Source organism: Anopheles coluzzii, chromosome X (genome assembly GCF_943734685.1).
Source record: "Anopheles coluzzii chromosome X, AcolN3, whole genome shotgun sequence".
Lineage (NCBI taxonomy): Eukaryota > Metazoa > Arthropoda > Insecta > Diptera > Culicidae > Anopheles > Anopheles coluzzii.
This window is the reverse complement of record NC_064669.1, coordinates 8313001-8332581: the sequence shown is the minus strand read 5'-3', so window position 1 is coordinate 8332581 and position 19581 is coordinate 8313001. Positions and strand designations below refer to the sequence as shown.

General features: G+C 44.5%; 2 protein-coding genes across 2 annotated transcripts in view; one reads left to right on the top strand and one right to left on the bottom strand.

The window, feature by feature from the left end:
• Window positions 1–19581, top strand: part of LOC120958116 (dorsal-ventral patterning protein Sog) — a 247514-nt gene that overhangs the window by 40261 nt on the left and 187672 nt on the right. The gene's annotated exons all lie outside the window — the stretch shown is intronic.
• The window catches only part of LOC120950971 (serine/threonine-protein kinase 32A), a 74006-nt gene that overhangs the window by 39614 nt on the left and 14811 nt on the right, over window positions 1–19581 (bottom strand). The window contains exon 3 of the mRNA XM_040369423.2: window positions 18107–18162. Within this exon, the coding sequence (XP_040225357.2) occupies window positions 18107–18162 (56 nt within the window). The remainder of the gene's footprint in view (window positions 1–18106; window positions 18163–19581) is intronic.

Below are 19581 nucleotides of genomic sequence, written 5' to 3'. Positions count from 1 at the left end.
GCTTCAGATAGATCATCATCTCAATCTCAATCACAGACGGTAAATGTAAATAAACGTTCCTGAACGAAGCATCAATCAATTGCTCTAAAGAAGATTCCACTGGATGCCATGTGCCCGGTAGCCACACTCGCCATCGACTGGTAAAACGCATCGACAAGCTTCAGTTGCTTGGTACTCCGATGGGTTCCCCTGTCAGTGCCAGCACAATGTAGCACCATCACCCAAAAAATGGAAAGCAAAGACATCGCCCGGCAGAAGAAAACAGCCACTCCCGACGGGGGGCTGCGGCGACAAAGCCTACTCACGGTAATTGTCATGCAAACAGCGGCGGCTTGTGAAGTGGAAAGCCGTTGCGCCCTTTGCTGCGTGCAGCGACCAACTTTCATCATCGTTAGTTGTGTTCTGCTCACGGCCATTTTTCTTTCCCTTTTAACAGTCTCTTCCAATACGCTCACACACACACACACACACACACACACACATCGTGCTCAGCTCAGCCAGCGCCAAATAGGGAACACCTTTCGCTGGAAAAGCATGTGTCAACCGCCATTACACAGATCCTCAATGCAAGTGCCAACTACTGGCGCTAAGTGCGCCGTGGAATAAAAACGCAACCAAGATGAGCTTTTCCCACCCGCCCGCTCTGTGCACACAGGAAGGAAGCAAAGAGTGGGGCGAAGTAGAGGAGAAGGAAGAAGAAGAAAGCGTCCATAAAAAGTGACACTCTGGCCGTAAAACCTGGCAGGCTCGGGCGTTCAGCCAGCGCTCACCCAATTGGATACGTGATTGGATCTGTCCAAAACTCGAAGCGAGCGAGGACGTTCTCCACCAAAGAGCGTGTGTGTGTGTGCGTTTGGTTGTAAACAGGAAGAGTGAAACAAGCCAACCGGCATAGGCATGGGAGCAAAAAAAAAAAGCTGCCAGAAATAAAACTCCTCCAAACATGGCTCGTTCATGGCAGCGGGAAGGAGTGAACGAGTGAGCGAGTGAGTGGGTGAAGCGGAAGGTGGAGAGAACTTTTCACCCAGGAAGTTTCCACGGAACAAGCATCTTGTTCCGCCCTGCCCTTCCTTCCCTCAGCTTTCGCATCTCCAGCTCCCAAATTCAATATCATCACGCCCCGTCCCATAAAAGCACCCCCCCCCCCCCCGTTTCCAGCGATATCTCTTTGGCAATCGCAATCTTGGAGCGTGGCGTCGAGGTCGCCGGTGACATGCCGAACATTTTGACCATCCATCCGTTCGTTCGAAGGACCAAGGAAGGGGGCCAGTGAGGCGCCGGCTCGTCCAACACGATGGGACACGACAATTTCTTCATCAATCTGGACGGGGCGAACTAATGAAAAGAAGAAGAAGATGATGAACACACACACACACACACACACACACACACACACACACACACACACACACACGCACACACATCCTTCCTGTTTCCATTTTCAAAACGCTCCCGCTCCTGCCAGCTGCTCTGTGGGGTCGTCTTCCAGCATATGGCGCCTAAAGTTATACATCACGCGTGGCACCGTGCGCCGCAGCAATATGGCACGGCATTTAGGCGCAATCGCCCCAACCAAACACTTTCACTTCGGGGAGATTGTCGTTGTCTTTTTTGGTATTTTTTCCTTCTTTCTAGTTTTTACTGTTGGCGCCTGAACTGCATGGTACTGGAACACTTCAACTGGCGCTGTTTTTGTTTGCGCTCTTTGTGTGTATTTGTTTTTTTTTTTGTTTTTGTTTTTCTTCCTCTGTTCTTTCCACTGTCACTAGCGCGGCGAGTGAAGCTTACGACAACAAAATAAAAGCAAAACATCCGGCATGATGCTCTTTCCCGGTCCCTGGTGACGATGGGATTGAAGTTTTCCTGCGCTGTTTACTCTTGAAGCCTTGCAGCCAAGTTTTTAAACATTCTGCTCCGGTTGACCAGCTGGCTTAAGCGGCGTGGTACCGCTCGCTTGCTGCCTCTAGCTGTTGTTTTATTTTTTTTTTCGGACAGCACAAGCTCGTCAAGCAAGCCCGTTTCTATTGCCTGTGATGAGAGGGAGCCACGCACGCCACCACCTAACGCAGAGCGTAAGCGATACTGCACCACCATATGACGTCCGTGCTAATGTGCTGCAGCCTGCTAGACGATGTGCTACAGTGGGCGACTTAAGAGTAAGGCTACTTGAAGGGGAGGGAGATATTTTGGATGCTTTGATGCAACAATATCTCGATAGCTAGTAAGGGTGTAATATATACAAGTCGCTCATGTTCAGAATAAAGTGTAGAACAGGCCCAAGAAAAGTTCTATTCGAAGAAAAACAAATTTCCCAATCCAACTAATAGCTGGTATCGGGAAAGAATTGGTTTAAAATTAACAGTCGTTAAAAATTAACCAGAGTCGTTAAAAATTACTAGAATTTGGCATCGTGAACGCATTGAGTTCATTTGTTAATTTTAACGACTGGTCCTATGCCGCCGTTAAACAAACGACTGTCAAGAGCGTATGCGATACAAATTAACAGTCGTTTAATTATACTGCTCGAATTTTTTCCCCGTGTTTGCCTATATGCGATATCGAGCAGTCGTTAACTGTTTAGACGGTCGTTTATTTTAACAGGAATGAACAAGAAATGAACTCGGTTAAACCAAAATGAACTTTAAACGACTGTTAAAAAGAGTTCATTTATTCGCGATGCCGGCTAATGTTTCCAACTGGGCACAAGTGCAAGACGGAATGCAGTTGGAATCAGATTTAAAGTAATAAGATTTTATTTCATTTTTCCCTAATCACTCACACATTTTCATGCAAAACTACCAAAATTAGCAATATTTCAAAAAAATGCAAAAACAATTATGTTGCCAAAAGGGAAAATAAATACTCAAATGTCAATGTCATATGCCAAAAACAGAGACTCTAAAGTACACTCAATCGGTAACACAAATCATTCATTGACATTGATATATTTTCTTTGGGGGAGTGAAGACGAACACTTTTGTCCCGCACTGTATAATGTTGTACCAGAACCAGAAGGTCACCTTTCCCCATTCCCCTTTCCCGTGCGGCGAATTGGCTAAGATGAAGATGGATATTGAATTTGCCAGCTGGCACGATTTTTGTACTCCTTTCTTGTTTTTTTGTTTTTTTTTTTTGCTGTACGGAAAAGGAAAAGAGGAGACGGAAGCTCAGGAAACAAGCTTTCTAAGAACCTGCCTTTTTTTGTCTTTCTCCCTCTTCCGCACCTAGACCTCTCGGTACACTTCTAAGGCAAAAGATAAATAAAACAGGCACGACACGTCTGGTGCGTCTGGTGCCGCCACCCGCCCATAATGGCATTTGAATAGCGTGCGCGCGCGTGTGTGTGTTTGTGTGTGTGTGTTCGTTTTCGATGTACGCTCTAGTTAAGGCACAAACAATCGTTTTCCGTCTTCCCAAAAAAGCCCAACAAACCCACAAACATACACACCTACCCACTGTGCTAAGCGCCTGCAAGACGGCTATGCAAATCGTAAATACGCAAATAAAATTAAATTCCCCCGTTGTGCGTGCGCCATATTTGTGCGATGATTGAGGAGGTGCTTAGTGCAACACTCGTCTACCCTTTCCGCTTCACCCGCTCGCTTTCCGCTCCTCCCACTCTACTGTGTAAAGTTTTTTTTTTTTAGTTGTTGTTGCTCTCGGTTTCTCCCCGGAATAAAGGCACCGGAAATTAGCGTTCGCACCAGTCCCAAAAGCAAAGACAATCTTGCTCTTTCACAACAGGAAGAGCAGTGGTAGAAAAAGGTTACAAAAAACACACACATAGACACATACAGAACCACTAGTGGGCCTGGGTAGGTTACAAATAGCGCAACGCTAGAGCGCGCTCGTTTTGCTCGTTCTTTGCGCACCGAGAAAAAAGCACACTTAAAACACGCTGGTAGCAGATGGGAAGGGACGGGCACGATTTTGTAAACGCCCCCGCTTTGTGTTTCCACCCCTGCCTTTTCATCGTTTTGGCGGAACGGACAGTAATTACGATTCATTGCTCGCGAACAGCGCCACCAGCCACACTACCCGCCCTTAGGGCAATTGCGCTTGGCCGGGCCGTTGGTCGAGGCAAGCACAAAGGAGAGTGTGCGTCTAATGGTCGAGCTTTATTGCAGCGCTTAAATTGAACGATTACAACTGTCTCCTGACCCGGGCCGGCTTGTGGCAGTGCCGCCGGAAATAGCGCCGCCAGCGTGTTGATTGCTTTATTGCACCATCCTTCCCCGCCCGTTAGTGTGTTCGCTGGAGGCGCGCGCGTACACCCCCGCAAGGGAAGTTGTTAATTGAATGATGGTGAACATATTTCCCCGTTTCCGTGCCGGGGCTTTTTCACACTCTCTCCCTCCTGTTTTGTCCTCTTGGGAGGAGCAACTTTGAAGCGAGCAGCGAGTATTTTCCAGTTCATTTTCCTCCTGGTTTTTTTTCCCTTCAAACCTACACTGCCCAATGAATCAATCGATGCGTTGATTATGTTTCACGGCAAAAACTGCTTCCTGCTCACCGCTCAATGCTTCAAACTGAAAACGCCGGGCAAATCCTTCTCAATCAATGTCGGGACAGGAGTGTTGCCGGGTTCCCTCAACTCTTCCCTCCCGCGAGTGGTTTCCTTCATCTAGAAACTTTCTCCCCCCCTACCCCCCCCCCCCCCCCGCCATCGTGTAGGTAGACTGCGGACTGCGAATGTGTGTTGGTGCTTGATTGTGGTGTAATGTTTCAGAACCGGACGCTGAAGAACAACTTCATTGGGTTGATCTTTGCGGCTGGCACGATTTAAATGCTGAGTGTGGCTTTCTCTAACCAACCTTCCCCCCTCCCCCCTTCTTTGTAGAAGTGTAAATTAAAAGCGGGAGGAAGGGGGGGTGGAGGTGTTTTTGGCTGTTGACTGCAGGGCAGGGAGCACGATGCAACACGCTGCTGCCGATGTTTCATGCCAATGCTCGCTCACGATGCTCTCGCACGTGGCTAGTGCTTTGCGAATGCATATATTAGAATATATTTCACCCCTTGCCGCTTTCCCGGCCGCGCCTAGCCGGTCGCTCCGCAAAATGGACGTTATTGACCACCAAGAGGTTCCCGGGCTCGACCGGGCGAACCCGGACAGAGTATTCTGGTCTCCATTTAAGTTGTAGGTAATTTCCATTTCAAAAGATCAAATCTCGCTCCGCACTCAGCTACAGGGCTGCGGCATGGGGATAGGACAGGATGAAAGGAGTCACCTTTTAAGCGTGAACCACTTGGGCAGTGAAGTGCAACCCGGGGTTGGCAAAACCGAAGCGCCAACGAAACGCAATGCTGTAGCGCGTTGGCAGGCTTTTGAGGGAGGGGGGGGGGGGTAACACGTTTGCCGACCGTTTAGAAAGTGCGCCGGGAGAAAGAACACACACACACACACATACTCGACTAAAAGTTACCCCTGTCGGGGGTTTGATTCATTCGGTTTGCCACTTTGCCACACGCTACGGTGTGTAGTGGATGTATTAACCCAGTTGACAACGTTGAAAGCAAAAAAAGACATTTTCACACACACACGCACACTTTTGATTTTTTTTTCTTTTTCAAATAATGTTCAGCCCGTTACAAGTTTGTAGTACGCCTAAAAGTATGCAAATAGCTACTATCACCTTTTAAGCAAAAGGCACTGTTCAGGCCAATGAAAAGTAAACTAGATTGAGAAATGTTTTAGGGAACCCTTTAATAAGAAAATATTCCTAAAATCATTTTAAAAATGTGCAACGTATGAACTACTTTCGATGCCGCTTACAATGACCGCAAATATTTCCGTTCCATTTCCTACTTTTTGGATGTTTTGTAAATTTTTATTCATGTTCTTTTTAATCTTTCCTTTCTTTTATTTTCCCAATACTTTCCTTGCTTTCCTCTTCTTCATGTGTTCCTTACACTTCTTTTTGTTCATACCTTTTTCACTTTTCTTCTTTTCTCTACTTTTCTTCACTAATACTTTTTTCTCTTTAATCATCATACTTTCAAGCTTTTTTTCTTTTTCTTTTTCTTTTTCTTTTTCTTATTTTTCTTCTTCTTCTTTTTCTTATTCTTGTTCTTCTTATTCTTCTTTTTCTTCTTTTTCTTCTTCTTCTTCTTCTTCTTCTTCTTTTTATTTTTATTTTTCTTCTGTTTCTTCTTCTTCTTTCTGTTTTGCTTTGCTTATTTGTGTTGGTCATCAACACACACCTTGCAATACTATCGGCTGTTGCGAGTGGTTAAAAAGGCACAAAGTGATTGCCTATTGCATAGCTACAGGCGTTCCACAGCATTCGCTCCCTGTGTTACACGGAAACGGTGGTTTGTTGATGCAATTTACCTAACAAGCATCCTGATGGGCTTGTTAGTATCCTTCATTTTCCCTTTTCTGTATTCTGTTTTTTTTTGCTCTTCTTTTTTTCGACACAAAATTGCTCATATTGCCTAGCAGTAGGCGCTTCGGTCACTGACTGCATCGCTTTTGCATTCACCAAAAGCAAAGGGAATGATCGATTTCGGTATAATTTTTGCCGTTTTCCGGTTGTGTTGGCCCTTTTTTGTACGTCCACTCCACAGCACAGTTTTCGTTGGCGCGCTAGCCTTACTTGCGTTCTGCACATTTCGTGCCGGTCGCCTGGGCGTGCACGGTATAAGAAGCTGTGCTCACCGTCGGCAGGCTGCCGGCAGTGACCTACTTTCGATCGATGCCACTTTTTGCGAACGAACGGGCACACACATTTCCATAAATTATCAACGACCACACAAAATCGTTACACTTCCGCTTTCGCCACCGATGCGGACCCAGTTTCATTCCAGCATCCTGCACCGGGCTGGAAAAGGAAGCGCCAAGAGCAACTGTTTCGTACGCTACAGCGATAGCTCACGGTTCTACTGCAGGGAGGGCAGCATCCGTCGATCGATCGAGCACAGTAAGGTGTGCATCTTGCAAGCCATGTGGAAGTGATTGTGATGCTAATGCGGCCCGAATGCGAGTGTTCTTGGTAGCGGTGGTGCATCCCAGCATGTGACTTTCGAAGAAAGCGCCCGAAGCTATGCAACCTGCACATCAAACCGATCCCGATATGATGCTTATGAATTAGTGCGCTTTGCTTTCGCTGGAAAATGACACACATCGTCATGGGATCAATCTTGCTGCGAGGAAACTGTTTAACATATTTTGTAGAGCATTCTTCTCGTTTGAGAATATGTGTATGTTGATGTGCAACAATTTAAGTGCAAAGAAAATCACGCATTCGAAGCGTTCGCCTCGATACCAATTATCCGCACCGCCAGATAGTTGCGGGGCCAGACTGGCAGGCTGACATTGGTATTAATGCAAAACGGGTGCACATTCTTAAGCAGCCAAGCGAGGAGTCGGTTTGCGCGTCCGCCCACGGGAATGTGTGCATGTCGAAAGAATGTCGGCGCGAGGTCGTCTCGAGCGAGCGGGGAAAAAAAACACATTAAAGAACACTACCGCGAGTGTGTTGCGGTGCGGGGAGAAATTCTATCCGTTAGCAGTATTCTATGCCGGCAAGCGCCGAAGCGCAAGCAAAAACAGCGACAATCCAGTGGTATTCCGCGCTGCCGGAAGAGGGCCGATCGATCGAGCCCGGGAAAGGCGGTGGCGATGCGGAAGAGCAAAGGGGTGGAAGATGTAGCAAAGTTTAATTAAATTCCTTTCCCATGGCAGCATGTGATGTGCGCCATCTGTCTTATGCCTGCGTCGAGCTTCGGCAGGCGCTTATGCTAAGCGCAAAACATGCCAGACGACGCTGGGGGGGGGGTTGGAAGGGAAGGTTGGCTCCCGCCAACAACTTCACCCTCCCGTCCGAGGTCAGCCACCATGTCGGCTAATCATTGCGCGTCGCATCGACCGAAACGTTTCGGCGAAATCGGAAAAATTACAAACGTGACGGAGCAAACCTGGTGCGCCAGGAAAGCTTTCGGGATGCCGAATTGTCTATTTTTTTCTTTGTGTGTGTGTGTGTGTGTGTGTGTGTGTGGAGCTTCCTACCTTATTTCCTTACCGTTCGGCATTGGCGCAACCAGCAACGGAACAAATGTCGGATGAAATAGTTATTTGTAGTAATCAGATTCGTTCCAATTACCTTCAATACAGGCAGATCGCGTCCAATCATCACTGTGTCAACCCACTGGTGGGTTTGGACCGTCCCCTCGGCCGTGGGAAGCTTGTGACGAAGGACGAACGCAGCAGCAATGCGAAACAGACGAGAACGCTTTGCTTATCCACCTTAACGAAAACGGAATGGGGGAAGAAAAACTGTCAAACAAGCAAACACGCTTGCGTGTACCGGTGAGACCTAGTTTTGCAGCGCTCTTGCTACGACTGCTTTTTTTTAATGAGTAAAGATATTACTGAATAAATCTAAATCTGCTCCGTACAGAGATAAATTCTTCTGCTTTCTAGGATCAAGCCATGTAGCATGAAAAAAGGCGAAGAAGAGACCTCTCAATGGCAGGGAAAAAATGGGTTCTTTTTCAAGCTTCAGCACTTCCCGCACTGGTGTGGTGCATCGTTCGCTGAGTTAGCAACATAAAAAAAGCGTCCTATATGCATGATTTCAGTGCTCACTCCGGTAAGGTTTCGGTTGATGTTGAGTTTCGTCATTTTGCCGTACCCACCGAAACAAAACAAAAAAAAACCTTGCACACATATATACGATGTGCGGGCTGAAGTATCAATGCAAATGAAGGTTTAGAACGGTGGGGCATCACGATTGGGAGACGGTTTTTTTTTTTTTTTTGTTTTGTATAAGAGTGAAACATGAAAGATACTGTTACATTCGAGCAGAAGACGCGTTTGTGTGTGTGTGTGTGTGTGTTCAGTGTGGAGGACTTCGAAAAAATCGTTTTGCTTTACCCAATTACTCTTCATTCCGGTGTGCGATTGAGATCGATGTGATGGCGGCGTTGGAAAAGGCACACAAGGGGCCAAATGGGCATGGAATAGATTTTTGTGAGATCATACAAACATTTTGGGATCAGAAATGCTTGTTTTGAGAAACATACATTTAGGCGTGTTAGAAGGGAAAGGTTTAATTACGGGCTGTTGGGTAAATTTTATTGCGACTAATCAGGGCCCGGCAAAATCTGCAGGGTATCCGCAAACATTCGAGTTGTTTTCAAACGCTACACGTACAGTGGCAGTAACCATAACTTGAACACCTAATTTTTCTCATGAATTATACTATAAATGTGTTAACTTGATGCATGATGCAGAAGATTGCGGACAAGCAGAAGGTTCGATTTTCAATACACCTGATACAGTCCATGTCTTTGTTGACATTAATGTATAATTCTTTTTTTGCTTTGCTAGAACATGGCTAGACAGTAATATAAGATACAACTACAAAAAATACTATACAAAATTTGTCGCGCACATAATTGTACAATTGTAATTTTTGCGCCAAAAATGAAATTTCAACGGTGAACATATTCCCTCATACCATTACTCCAACCGTGTTGTTGAGGTATTCCAATCTATACTGCTATAGAAAAGGATGGTTCAACACTGTTATAACCTTCCCAACTCAATGAACCAAATTCGCACACGACTTTATATTCTTGCCGCCGTTGGGCGACATCTTTCAGATTTTGCTTCTAATTTGACGTGTCCTTAATTATAGCGTGATTGTTGTTAACGAAAACCATAAATAGTACGGACGCCTGATTGCTCTTGATAGATACCGGCAGCATCCTTGTCTGCCCTCTTGGGCATAGTTTCATTGTGGATCATTCTGCAGTCGATGCTGATCCGGCTAAATGCAGTTGGCTCACCTAACGCGCAGTGTGTTGCCGCCATGTTGCGCAATGAACCGCCGCTCCCTTTAGTTGGCTTTATCAATGATTTAATTGATAGGACAACTCGCATTGCTAAGAGTCTCTCTCTCTCTCTCTCTCTCTCTCTCTCTATCCCTCTCTCTCGCTGAATGCTTATTCTCACGTCATTGTGGCGATTTTCGATTTTACAGGGTTTCCCACGATTTATTGCTTGGTTCCCATCGATTTTTGGTTTGTTCCCATCCATTTTTTGGTGCGTTGCTACGATTTTTTGGCCGTTTCCCAGAATGTTTAGATCCAATTGTATTGATATCCAATCGGACGATACCAGTAAATTATGGGAACGAACCAAAAATCTATGGGATACGATGAATAAATCGTGTAAGCGCCTAAAGTTATGTAATGGATGTTGTAAGTATATATTTGTAAGTTTCCTAATTATGAAATTTATATTTTTATAAACTTCGTAACAAAACATCCCTCAATAAACCCTTCATTTGAGGACCGCAGTTTGTGTGGTTATGATATTAAGTTAATTCATAATGTCAGGCAAACATAACTATTCGAAATTTAAGTCGTAACAGCTTCAAACTTCTAAATGACATCAACGAAGATATTTAAAAAAATATGTCAAACCAATTGCATACCTTTAGGCGTATGTAGTTTGTTTTACGATTTGTGTTTTTGCTTCTCATCGCGCAAATACTGTAAATTCCTTTCAAAGCTAATGGTTGATGTTTAGAAGACGATTCGTTCTTCACTATCTCTGAACCTCCAAACGTTTAATTTATTTATAGATATAACTGATAAAAAAAAACCTTACCATGGCCACATTGCTCCCCCTTCCTGCACAGAGCAGCAACCGGCGCGTCCAAATATCGAATTTATGCCACGGCACTAAATCATCCCGCTGTTCCCGCGTTTCATTTGGAACTTGTTTTCGATTGAGTTGTTTTCGGCGGAAAGTAAGTTTGGTTGTGTTTGTTTTTTTTTTTTGTACTTTCGTTCCAGACAATCAAGACCAATGCGCGGGATCCATGGGGGGGGGGAGCAAAAACTAAACTTTTCTTCCACAAGGCAAGCAACCATTCATTAAAGGTTTGGCAGCGGCCACTGGAATGGGTACGTAATCTCGCGAAATGATAAGAAAAATAGCAAGATTTAAGCAACAACCAAAAACAAAAAACTCACACACACACAAGATTCATTGTAGGTTGCTCCGTACGGGGAAAGTTCCAGCAGCTGCTGCGAAAATACGGCTGTGCGTACCGTGAGTGATTTATGTTGCACGCTGCGGTTGGAGAAATCACGCCAAACTGACCAACGCTTCCCCCGTTGCGCCATTAAGACCGCTGTTGCTGGGGAAGCTGTAGAATGGGCAGCTAATTTTTTGCATAATTTACCTTTTTCTTCCGGGGGAAAAAAAGCAGGCAGGCAGCAGGGGCAAAGTTTAATCGAGAAAGGGCGCAAAGGGCGAAACGGAGCAAAAGCCCGGTTCGGTTCCGAAAGGCCTATCGGTGCGCGAAGAACATGAAACGAGCCTTGATTGGTGCGGGAGGGCACAAAGCGGGTAGCAGCCGTACGAGAGCCAACCACAGAAGGGAAGAAGAAGAAAAAAATCCACCGCGAAGAAAAAAACCGCGACAACTCCGTTGCGCTGAAAGCACGAGATTAAGAAAGCAGCGCTCTTAGACAGCTCTCGAGCAGGGAGAATCAAACACACCGAAAACAAGCACAAAGCAGGAAGAAAAGCGAAACGAGTGGCCACCCGGGATGGGGGTAGGGACTGGAAAGCAAAAGTCTTGGACGGTGGAGGGGAGAGAGAGAGAGCACACAAGGGCTCGTCGGTTCATTATTGTGTAATAAGTTTTCCGTTAAGGTCATTTGCGCGCGGGCACACGATGAAGCGTTTGTTTTCTCCTGCCCCAGAGAGGCATAAATCATCTGCCGAGCATCCCAGACGCGTGGTCTTCTCCCTCTCTCCCCCTTTTCCCACCCCCAACTGTCCTTTTGCAATCCCTCGGGAGAGCGAAAAACCGAATTTCTAAATTCATGCGGCCCCGGCCCAAAGCGGCACAGCGGGACGGTAAAGTGGATGGTACGGTGGTGCGCTGCGTGTTGCCTAACTGCTAGGCGCCCGCATTCGCAGCGTTACGCGCCAGACAGATTCGGACGCAAATTAAACTGGACCGCGGGCGCGTGTGCGGCGCAGTGTGTTCCGGTGAAGTTGAAGCGAACAACAAGCACTCAGATTTGCGTGCGTGTGTGCGCATTGTGTGTGTGTGTGTGTGAGTTTGTCGGCTTACTTTTCCTGTTTCCAATTTGAGACGGAGCTGGCGTGTTTGCGAAAGTTTCGCGGCGGCAGATTCAGATTCTTGGAAGTTGGAAGGCAACAAGGGGAAAAAAAACAAACCAAAAACAACAAAAATCACATTCCTCTTAATGCCCTGCTGGTGCGCCTCCGGTTGGCTGGTGACGCTGAGCATTGTTGACATCGCAGCCCGCCAAACGAAACCGAAAGGTTTCACCCGGATGCTAATCAAGCAGGGGCACGGCGGGAAAGAGGGAACAACAAAAAAAATAAACAGGTAAAGAGCGGCAAAGGCAACGAGGCAAGCTCGCAACAACAACAGTGCAGGAAAAGAAAAGTAATCAACCTGCTTTCCGGGTTTGTTTGTTTTTTTTTTTTATTCTTGTCTGCCGCTTTCTTCGCACAAGTAAGCCATCACAGCGCCCAACACAATGCTTCCATTGGGCACCAGGCGAGCACACACACATACACACACAAACGAGACACATGAGCGGGCCAGCACTTGGACGCCAATCTCGTGAGATCCCTGTACGCCAGCGGGTCGACAGCAGCAGCAGCAGCCGAAGCACTTTTAATTTGCGTTTTGCCGCTCCCTGATGATAATGATTACGTCCGGCTAGCCCACCGGCTCGGGTGGCTCGGATTGGTGATGGATGCGCCGGATGCATCTGACACCGCATGGATGGGCATTTAGACTGGGACTTAAAGATCGGCTTCCGGCACGCCGACAGGCTGATTGGATGGAACATAAGCGACGTCCGCTCAGCGTAAACAGAAACCGTTGCAATATTTGCTCTCCGCTGCCTCGCTAGAGGGATATAATGCACGTTTGCAAGTGGCCGCCGGGTGGCGGTTGCAATTATTACGTTCAAAGTGAAGCCCCCCCACACAACTCCTAGCGTCCAGGTATGGAGGTTGTTTAACGGGCGCAAAGGGAAAGCCTTGCGAGAGCCGTTTTGTCACGCACAATGCATACCGTCAGGGCGCAAAGACGCTTTATGACAGTGCAATCGTGTTGTGCTACGGAAACTGTCCCCGTGTTGGGCAGGCTAGGGCAGTAGTTTCACACAAACTGCTCTTACTCCCACAATTCTTACTGCTGTTGAAGAGATGTAATTTTGGTACATGCTAGTTTTGAATAGCCGTTTTAAAGATTGGTGAAATCATTGGTTTTGTTCCTGTTTTAGGGCAGGCTGTGCTCCTATTTTCGGCAACGCAAATACATTGTAAATTAATACTCCGGATTTTGTCCGGAGCTCGTGTCCGTTGCTTTCGCCCAAACTGCTCGAAACAGCTCCCATCACTCCAGAGAACTTGTTTTCCAGAGGTCCAATGCTTTGTTTATTTATTTCTGGGCAAAGCATAGACACTTGATCCTACCTTAAATCATCATGTGTTTGGACGAAAACAATGGACACGAGATTGGACAAAACCCGGAGAGAAACTGACCGATAAAAAAAAGAGAAGGTGGCAATATTATAGTCTGTGGATGCTTTGTGGTCTCGGATAGGAAATCTTCACAAAAAGTGATGAAATTATGCATGCCAACACTTGTATCAGCATTAAGAAAGAAATCCTAAAGCTTTACACCGTTCTCGAGCCCAAATAAACAATGTTAAGCTGCTTTTCAACATTGTTCAACTATTAAACATTCGACGTCTAACTGAGTTACTGATGCTTTTCTGAACTTTGTTCAATCGTAACGAAACAAGTGATGCCCCTAACTTTATCCGTTTTACGTATTTTTCCGGAGTTTAGACTTTTGTTTGTGACTTCATTTTCAAAATATAGTTCGAATTTATTTGTCAATAATTTATCTCGATACCATACAGACACATAATTGACATTTAAATTAGCACAAAATCAAATTGAATAAAGTTTCAACAACATTAGCTGGCATCGCGAAAGAAATGGTTTAAAATTAACAGTCGTTAAAAATTAACAAGAGTAGTTAAAAAATTACTAGAATTTGGCATCGCAAACGCATTGAGTTCATTTGTTAATTTTAACGTCTGGTCCTATGCCGTCGTTAAACAAACGTCTGTCAAGAGCGTATGCGATACAAATTAACAGTCGTTTAATTATACTGCTCGAATTTTTTCCCCGTGTTTGCCTATATGCGATATCGACCAGTCGTTAATTATTTAGACGATCGTTTATCTTAACAGGAATGAACAACAAATGAACTCAGTTAAACCAAAATGAACTTTAAACGACTGTTAAAAAGAGTTCATTTATTCGCGATGCTGGCTATTAATTGCAACAAAATGATCATCAAAGAAACGATCCCGGGTAATGTAAACGTACGTTAATATTGGGAAAAGCAAATGTTTAGTTGCGATTGAACAATATTCAGAAAGGCATCAGCATTTCAGTTGACGTCTAGTCAAACGTTTACTTATCAAATGTTTACAATGTTCAAAAGCAGCTTAGAATTGTTTATTTGAGCTCGGAAACTGTGTATCTCCCAACAAGACAACGATCCCAAGCACACCGCTCACAGAACCACTGGCCTGGACCCCAAAGCCTGGGCTTGAAAAATTCAGCATATTAAAGGAATATTCACCATTAACACCATTTACATTTACATTAAAGGCACCAGGCATTTACCGCGGAACTATTTTCGGCAGCATTTCTAGTGTACAATAACTTGTTAGTCGTGATTTTCAAATCAAACTAAACCAAACAGGTAAGAATACATTTTACAACCATGATGTTTCAGGTTGTTTAACCACTTTTACTATCTCTTTGATTTCGACTCCTCTCTTAACTCTTTCCGTAACCGTATTTTTTCTTCTAATTCCCTTTAATTATTCTCCTTAGTTTTCTATTACTCTCTTTTTTTTGTTTTTGTTAAGTTTATGATAGTCTCTACGCTCTACTCTTGTTTTTTTTCTTTTCTTTTTTGCTAGGTCAAGACTAGGTTAGTTAGGCTTAGTTTTTCATGAATTATTTTGTTTATTTGTTAGTATTAAATTAGTTTTAAGTCTATTATATTTAGCCTTGATGGCGGATATTGTATTAATAAATGAAATGAAATGAAATGAAATGATAAATAATTAAATAAATAAATAAATTTATAAATAAAAAAATAATTCATTGATTAATATGTAAATAAATAAATTTATAAATAAATAAATAAATAAATAAATAAATACATAAATAAATAAATAAATAAATAAATAAATAAATAAATAAATAAATAAATAAATAAATATATAAAATAAATTAATTAATCAATAAATTAATAAATCAATAAATAAATAAAAAAATAAATCAATATATAAATGAATAAATAAATAAATATATGAATAAATAAATGAATATGTAAATAAAAGAATAAATAATTAAATAAATAAATAAATACATAAATAAAAAAATGTATGAATAAATAAAAAAATAAATAAATAAGTAATTTAGTAAAAATTACATTTCATTGAGGTAATTTGAACATGATTTATTGCATTTCTATTTCATTACTTTATTTTATTCTTGCTCCATTTCTTGCAACGATAAATAATGATTGCTTGAAATCTCAAACTTCACAATCAATCTAAAAAAAAAACACTTTGCATACGCTGCAGGCGTTTGGGTAGGCGGACATTGGGAAACACAATTCTAAGGTATAATTTACTTCACGTTAAAAGCAATGATTTACAACAGAATTGTTTTATTCCCATTGTTGAATATCTTGCTGTTCCACACAACAACAAAAATACCACATTATGTTCCAAGAAGTTTAAAGATAGGTTACAAAAGAAATTTAAAAAAACCCGCACTTATGCTGCCGACCAAAGGACACATGCATACTTTTAGGCGTTCCCATTCCGTATACAAAAAAAAAATAAAACGCCATTCCCTACGCGATTGAATCATGTTCGCTTGAAGCGCACGAAACCCCGATTATGGAGAAAATAATTATCAAACCATCGGCGGGGCATCATCTCCATGCCCGCACGCAGTCCACAGTCCGTTCGGCAGGGAAATGAGGGAGCAAAAATAGACAGACTATAAATAATATCGTACTTGACCTGCTTCGGCAGCAGTGCTCTACACACACACACACTCACACACACACACACCATTACGGTGACACTTGGATGCACTTGGATCGAGCTGACCGGCAGCTTGTTAGCTTCCCGGCCAAAAACCCGGCGCTCGCCACTCCCGACACAGAATTTAACGAGCTGCTGCTGTAACGTGGCTGGGACTCGCTCAGCCCCGCTTTCCCCATTGTGCGGTTTGCTGCTCGATGTTTGCCAACCGATTAGCATCACAACTCCCGTCACTCGTGATGGTCGGGTGGTAGAGTTTCGATCGTAAGTGCCGTGGCCGCCACCACCGATGAGTCAGCGCTGCCATTGCTCTCGAAAGGGACCATTGTGCTACCATTTTCACATACAAACAAACAAAAAAACGATCCGCACCCATTCGTCTGCCAATTAGAATCGCCTTCCCCTCCCCCCCTGCGCTGCAGAAGCGATTGCGTTACCATCGAGTCATGCGGTGGCTTTTTTCTTCCACCAACACCAGAAAAACACGCTCACACAAAAGGGTGTACCCGCCTGCTGTCATCGTGTTGGGGTCGTCGCGTTCGCGTCGTCTCGTCTTTGCGGTTGTCAATTTCAATTCCCCGCTGACATGTGTGTGTGTGTGCGGTGGTTGTGCTTTCCCATCCCAGTTGCCACTCATTGCACGATCCCATTGTAGCGTTTCTGCGAGAGTGTTTGCGAACGAGCGCATTGCGACTGAGAAAGACGCAGAGTGTATGGAAGCAGATGAGAAAAAAAAAGAAGGAAACTCTACAACTCCACCCTCCGAGCGCCAACGTCAAGCATGAGCTCAACCAGCGAGCTGAGAACAGTTCATTAGTCACAAATGCTGTAATATTATCGGCAAACGAGACCACACGCGGGCTGCGGAGCAGGGCGGGATGATGAGGAGCAGCAACAACAAAAAAGGGAGAAGAAGGGGGAGTCGGAAACAAACGGGCGGAAGGCAGCGCAAGAGAGATGGAAAAGATAAAGCAGTAATTTCGTCAATGTCACTTAGTGAGCTATTATCCGGCACGCGGCACGAATTGTGATGATGATGATGACGATGCTGAAGGCGAGGCGCAAGAAGCAAGCAGAGAAGAAAAGCCCCGCAGCCATTGCAGGCAGGCAGAGAAGCTCGCCTCGGTCGTGGTGGGTGGGAAGCTTTATTTGTGCTGCGAATCAAAGAAGGGCGAACGGGGGAACGGCTCGTCAAAGCGGCATGGAATGTTCAGCGAGCCAGCGAAGAGCCAACGATTGATTTCGCTACAGCCGCCAACACCAACACAAAACTGTTTCCGTTTGCGCCCGGGAAGATTTGCCTTTTTCGCTGCTTTGCGAACAGCGAGCACAGCACGGCAGCACACACAAAAAAAACAATCACAATTTGCTACACGCATTGCATAACCTGCGAGGGGCAGGGGCCGGTGCGCTGGACCATGATAATGAACGCTTCGGACGCTTTGGCCGCAGCCGCAACCGGTGCGTTTAGTCGAGCGTTTGTGCTGCTTCATTGCCTGCCCAATCACATCGGGAGCTTCTTTTTGTTTGGTTTCGAGCGCGAACCGCACAGGCTGCATTGCATACTTCCGGGCTGATTGTTACCGGTTTCCCGCAACACGCTTTAATTGGGTGAATCTTTCGTGCGTGAGCCAGCACATCCAAGCGGCCGTCAGCCGAGCTCGGAGTGGCAAACGGTGCGCGGACAGACACCACACACACACACACACACAACTGCTGAGTGAGTGACTGGCGGACTGAGTGACGGACGGGCCGGAATAGACTGACAGCTTCCCGCACAGACTTGTTCCGCGTAGAGGCTTCACCTTCGTTGTTGTTTTCCCGCTCTGCTGATTGTTGCATCGTGCCAAAGCCCTCGCCCACACACCCGATTAGGCAGCAAACAAACCAATCAAGCTGACAGGCACGAAGGCACGGCCGACTGGTGGGAGCGGGGTTGACTTACCTTGCCGAAGCTGCCCTTGCCAATGTTGCGCAGTATTTGAAAGTGGTCGAAGTTCACTGTAAAGAGAAGAGCAAACGGGAAAGAAGAAGCACACGATCAGATCAAACGGGCGAAACGAAATTAGTGGGCGAACAAGTTGTGTCTTTCTGCTGCCACTCTGCTGCTGCTTTTTGTGGCGTTTTTTCTTTCCTACTCTTGCAGGCTCCTTCCGGATAATGAAGCGTGCAGGCCTGTATACATATTTAGATTTAATTGTGCCAACTATCGACCAGCAGCATGGGGAAGGAACCTTGGTGCAAGCGGGAAGCGAGTCAAATGAGATGTGATTATATTGGGGCATTTTATCATTTTCCTTATTTATCTCTCTCTCTCTCTCCTTCTCGTTTTTGGAGCTCTTTCCACGACAAAATGTTCCTATCATAGCCATCGAAGATTTTTGAAAACGCTTCTCAAGATGGAGTCTTTCTCGTTCTGATCAAAAATCGTTCCGTTTCAGCGTTATTTGAAGCACAGACACTTTTTCACAGGCTGTGTGAAATAAGTACAAATAGTTCCGTTTGTGATAAACATTGCATACATGCAGGCGGTTTGGTTTTATTTCTAAATTTTATGGCATCTCGTGCACTAATTGCATAGATTTAGGCGTTGCTGTGATCAGTGGTGAGCGAATACTTTTCTGATTTGTTTTTTTTATAAAAATAGACACAATACGCATCGCTCTATCCATTTCGTAAATGATAATGCCAATCATCTGAGCCAAACGGAAAAGTGACAAATTAAGCCACTCCTCACGAACAGAAACGTAATCGATACTATACACGCTTGAACGATACTTCTCTAATTTCGTTCACCAATTGTTTCATTGACTCGAGACATTTCTTCCAAATTGATTTTAAATGATTTTGAGTTTACTAATAACAAATTGCAACGTAAAACGCAAGAAGCATCATACAATTGTATAATTACTTCCTCGTAGGGTTTACTATTGATGATTACATGTTTTTTTGCTATGTCTTGGAAGGTAGCGCTCCTGTGCATTTTGTCATGTTACACACATTTTACAGTAATATAAGATACAAATTCCATTCTCAAAGGAATAAACATGCAATTCGTGTGGGTTAAAGATATCGAAACATAAAGTGGTCCCTGTCGGAGTCAAGTAATTTAAATTACATATCTTCAGTTGGACATGTTTAACGAGATATAAATTGAGTCTTTTAACACACATGATAAAAGAAAGCATTTTTAAAACTTTTTCTCCAACCCTCGAGTCACATCATTGGCCCTAATATTTGGCACCATGTAGGTTATAATATGCTGGTAGGAGGTAAACCTTTGCAAAAAGTAAACTGTACATGTTCAAAATCAATCGGGCGCACCGTTTTATGAGCGTTGAAGCTGTTCGCAAAACGTAAAAGGAGTAAAAACGCCAAATGTGGCTTACATTTGGTATACATTTAGGCGTATTCGTAATC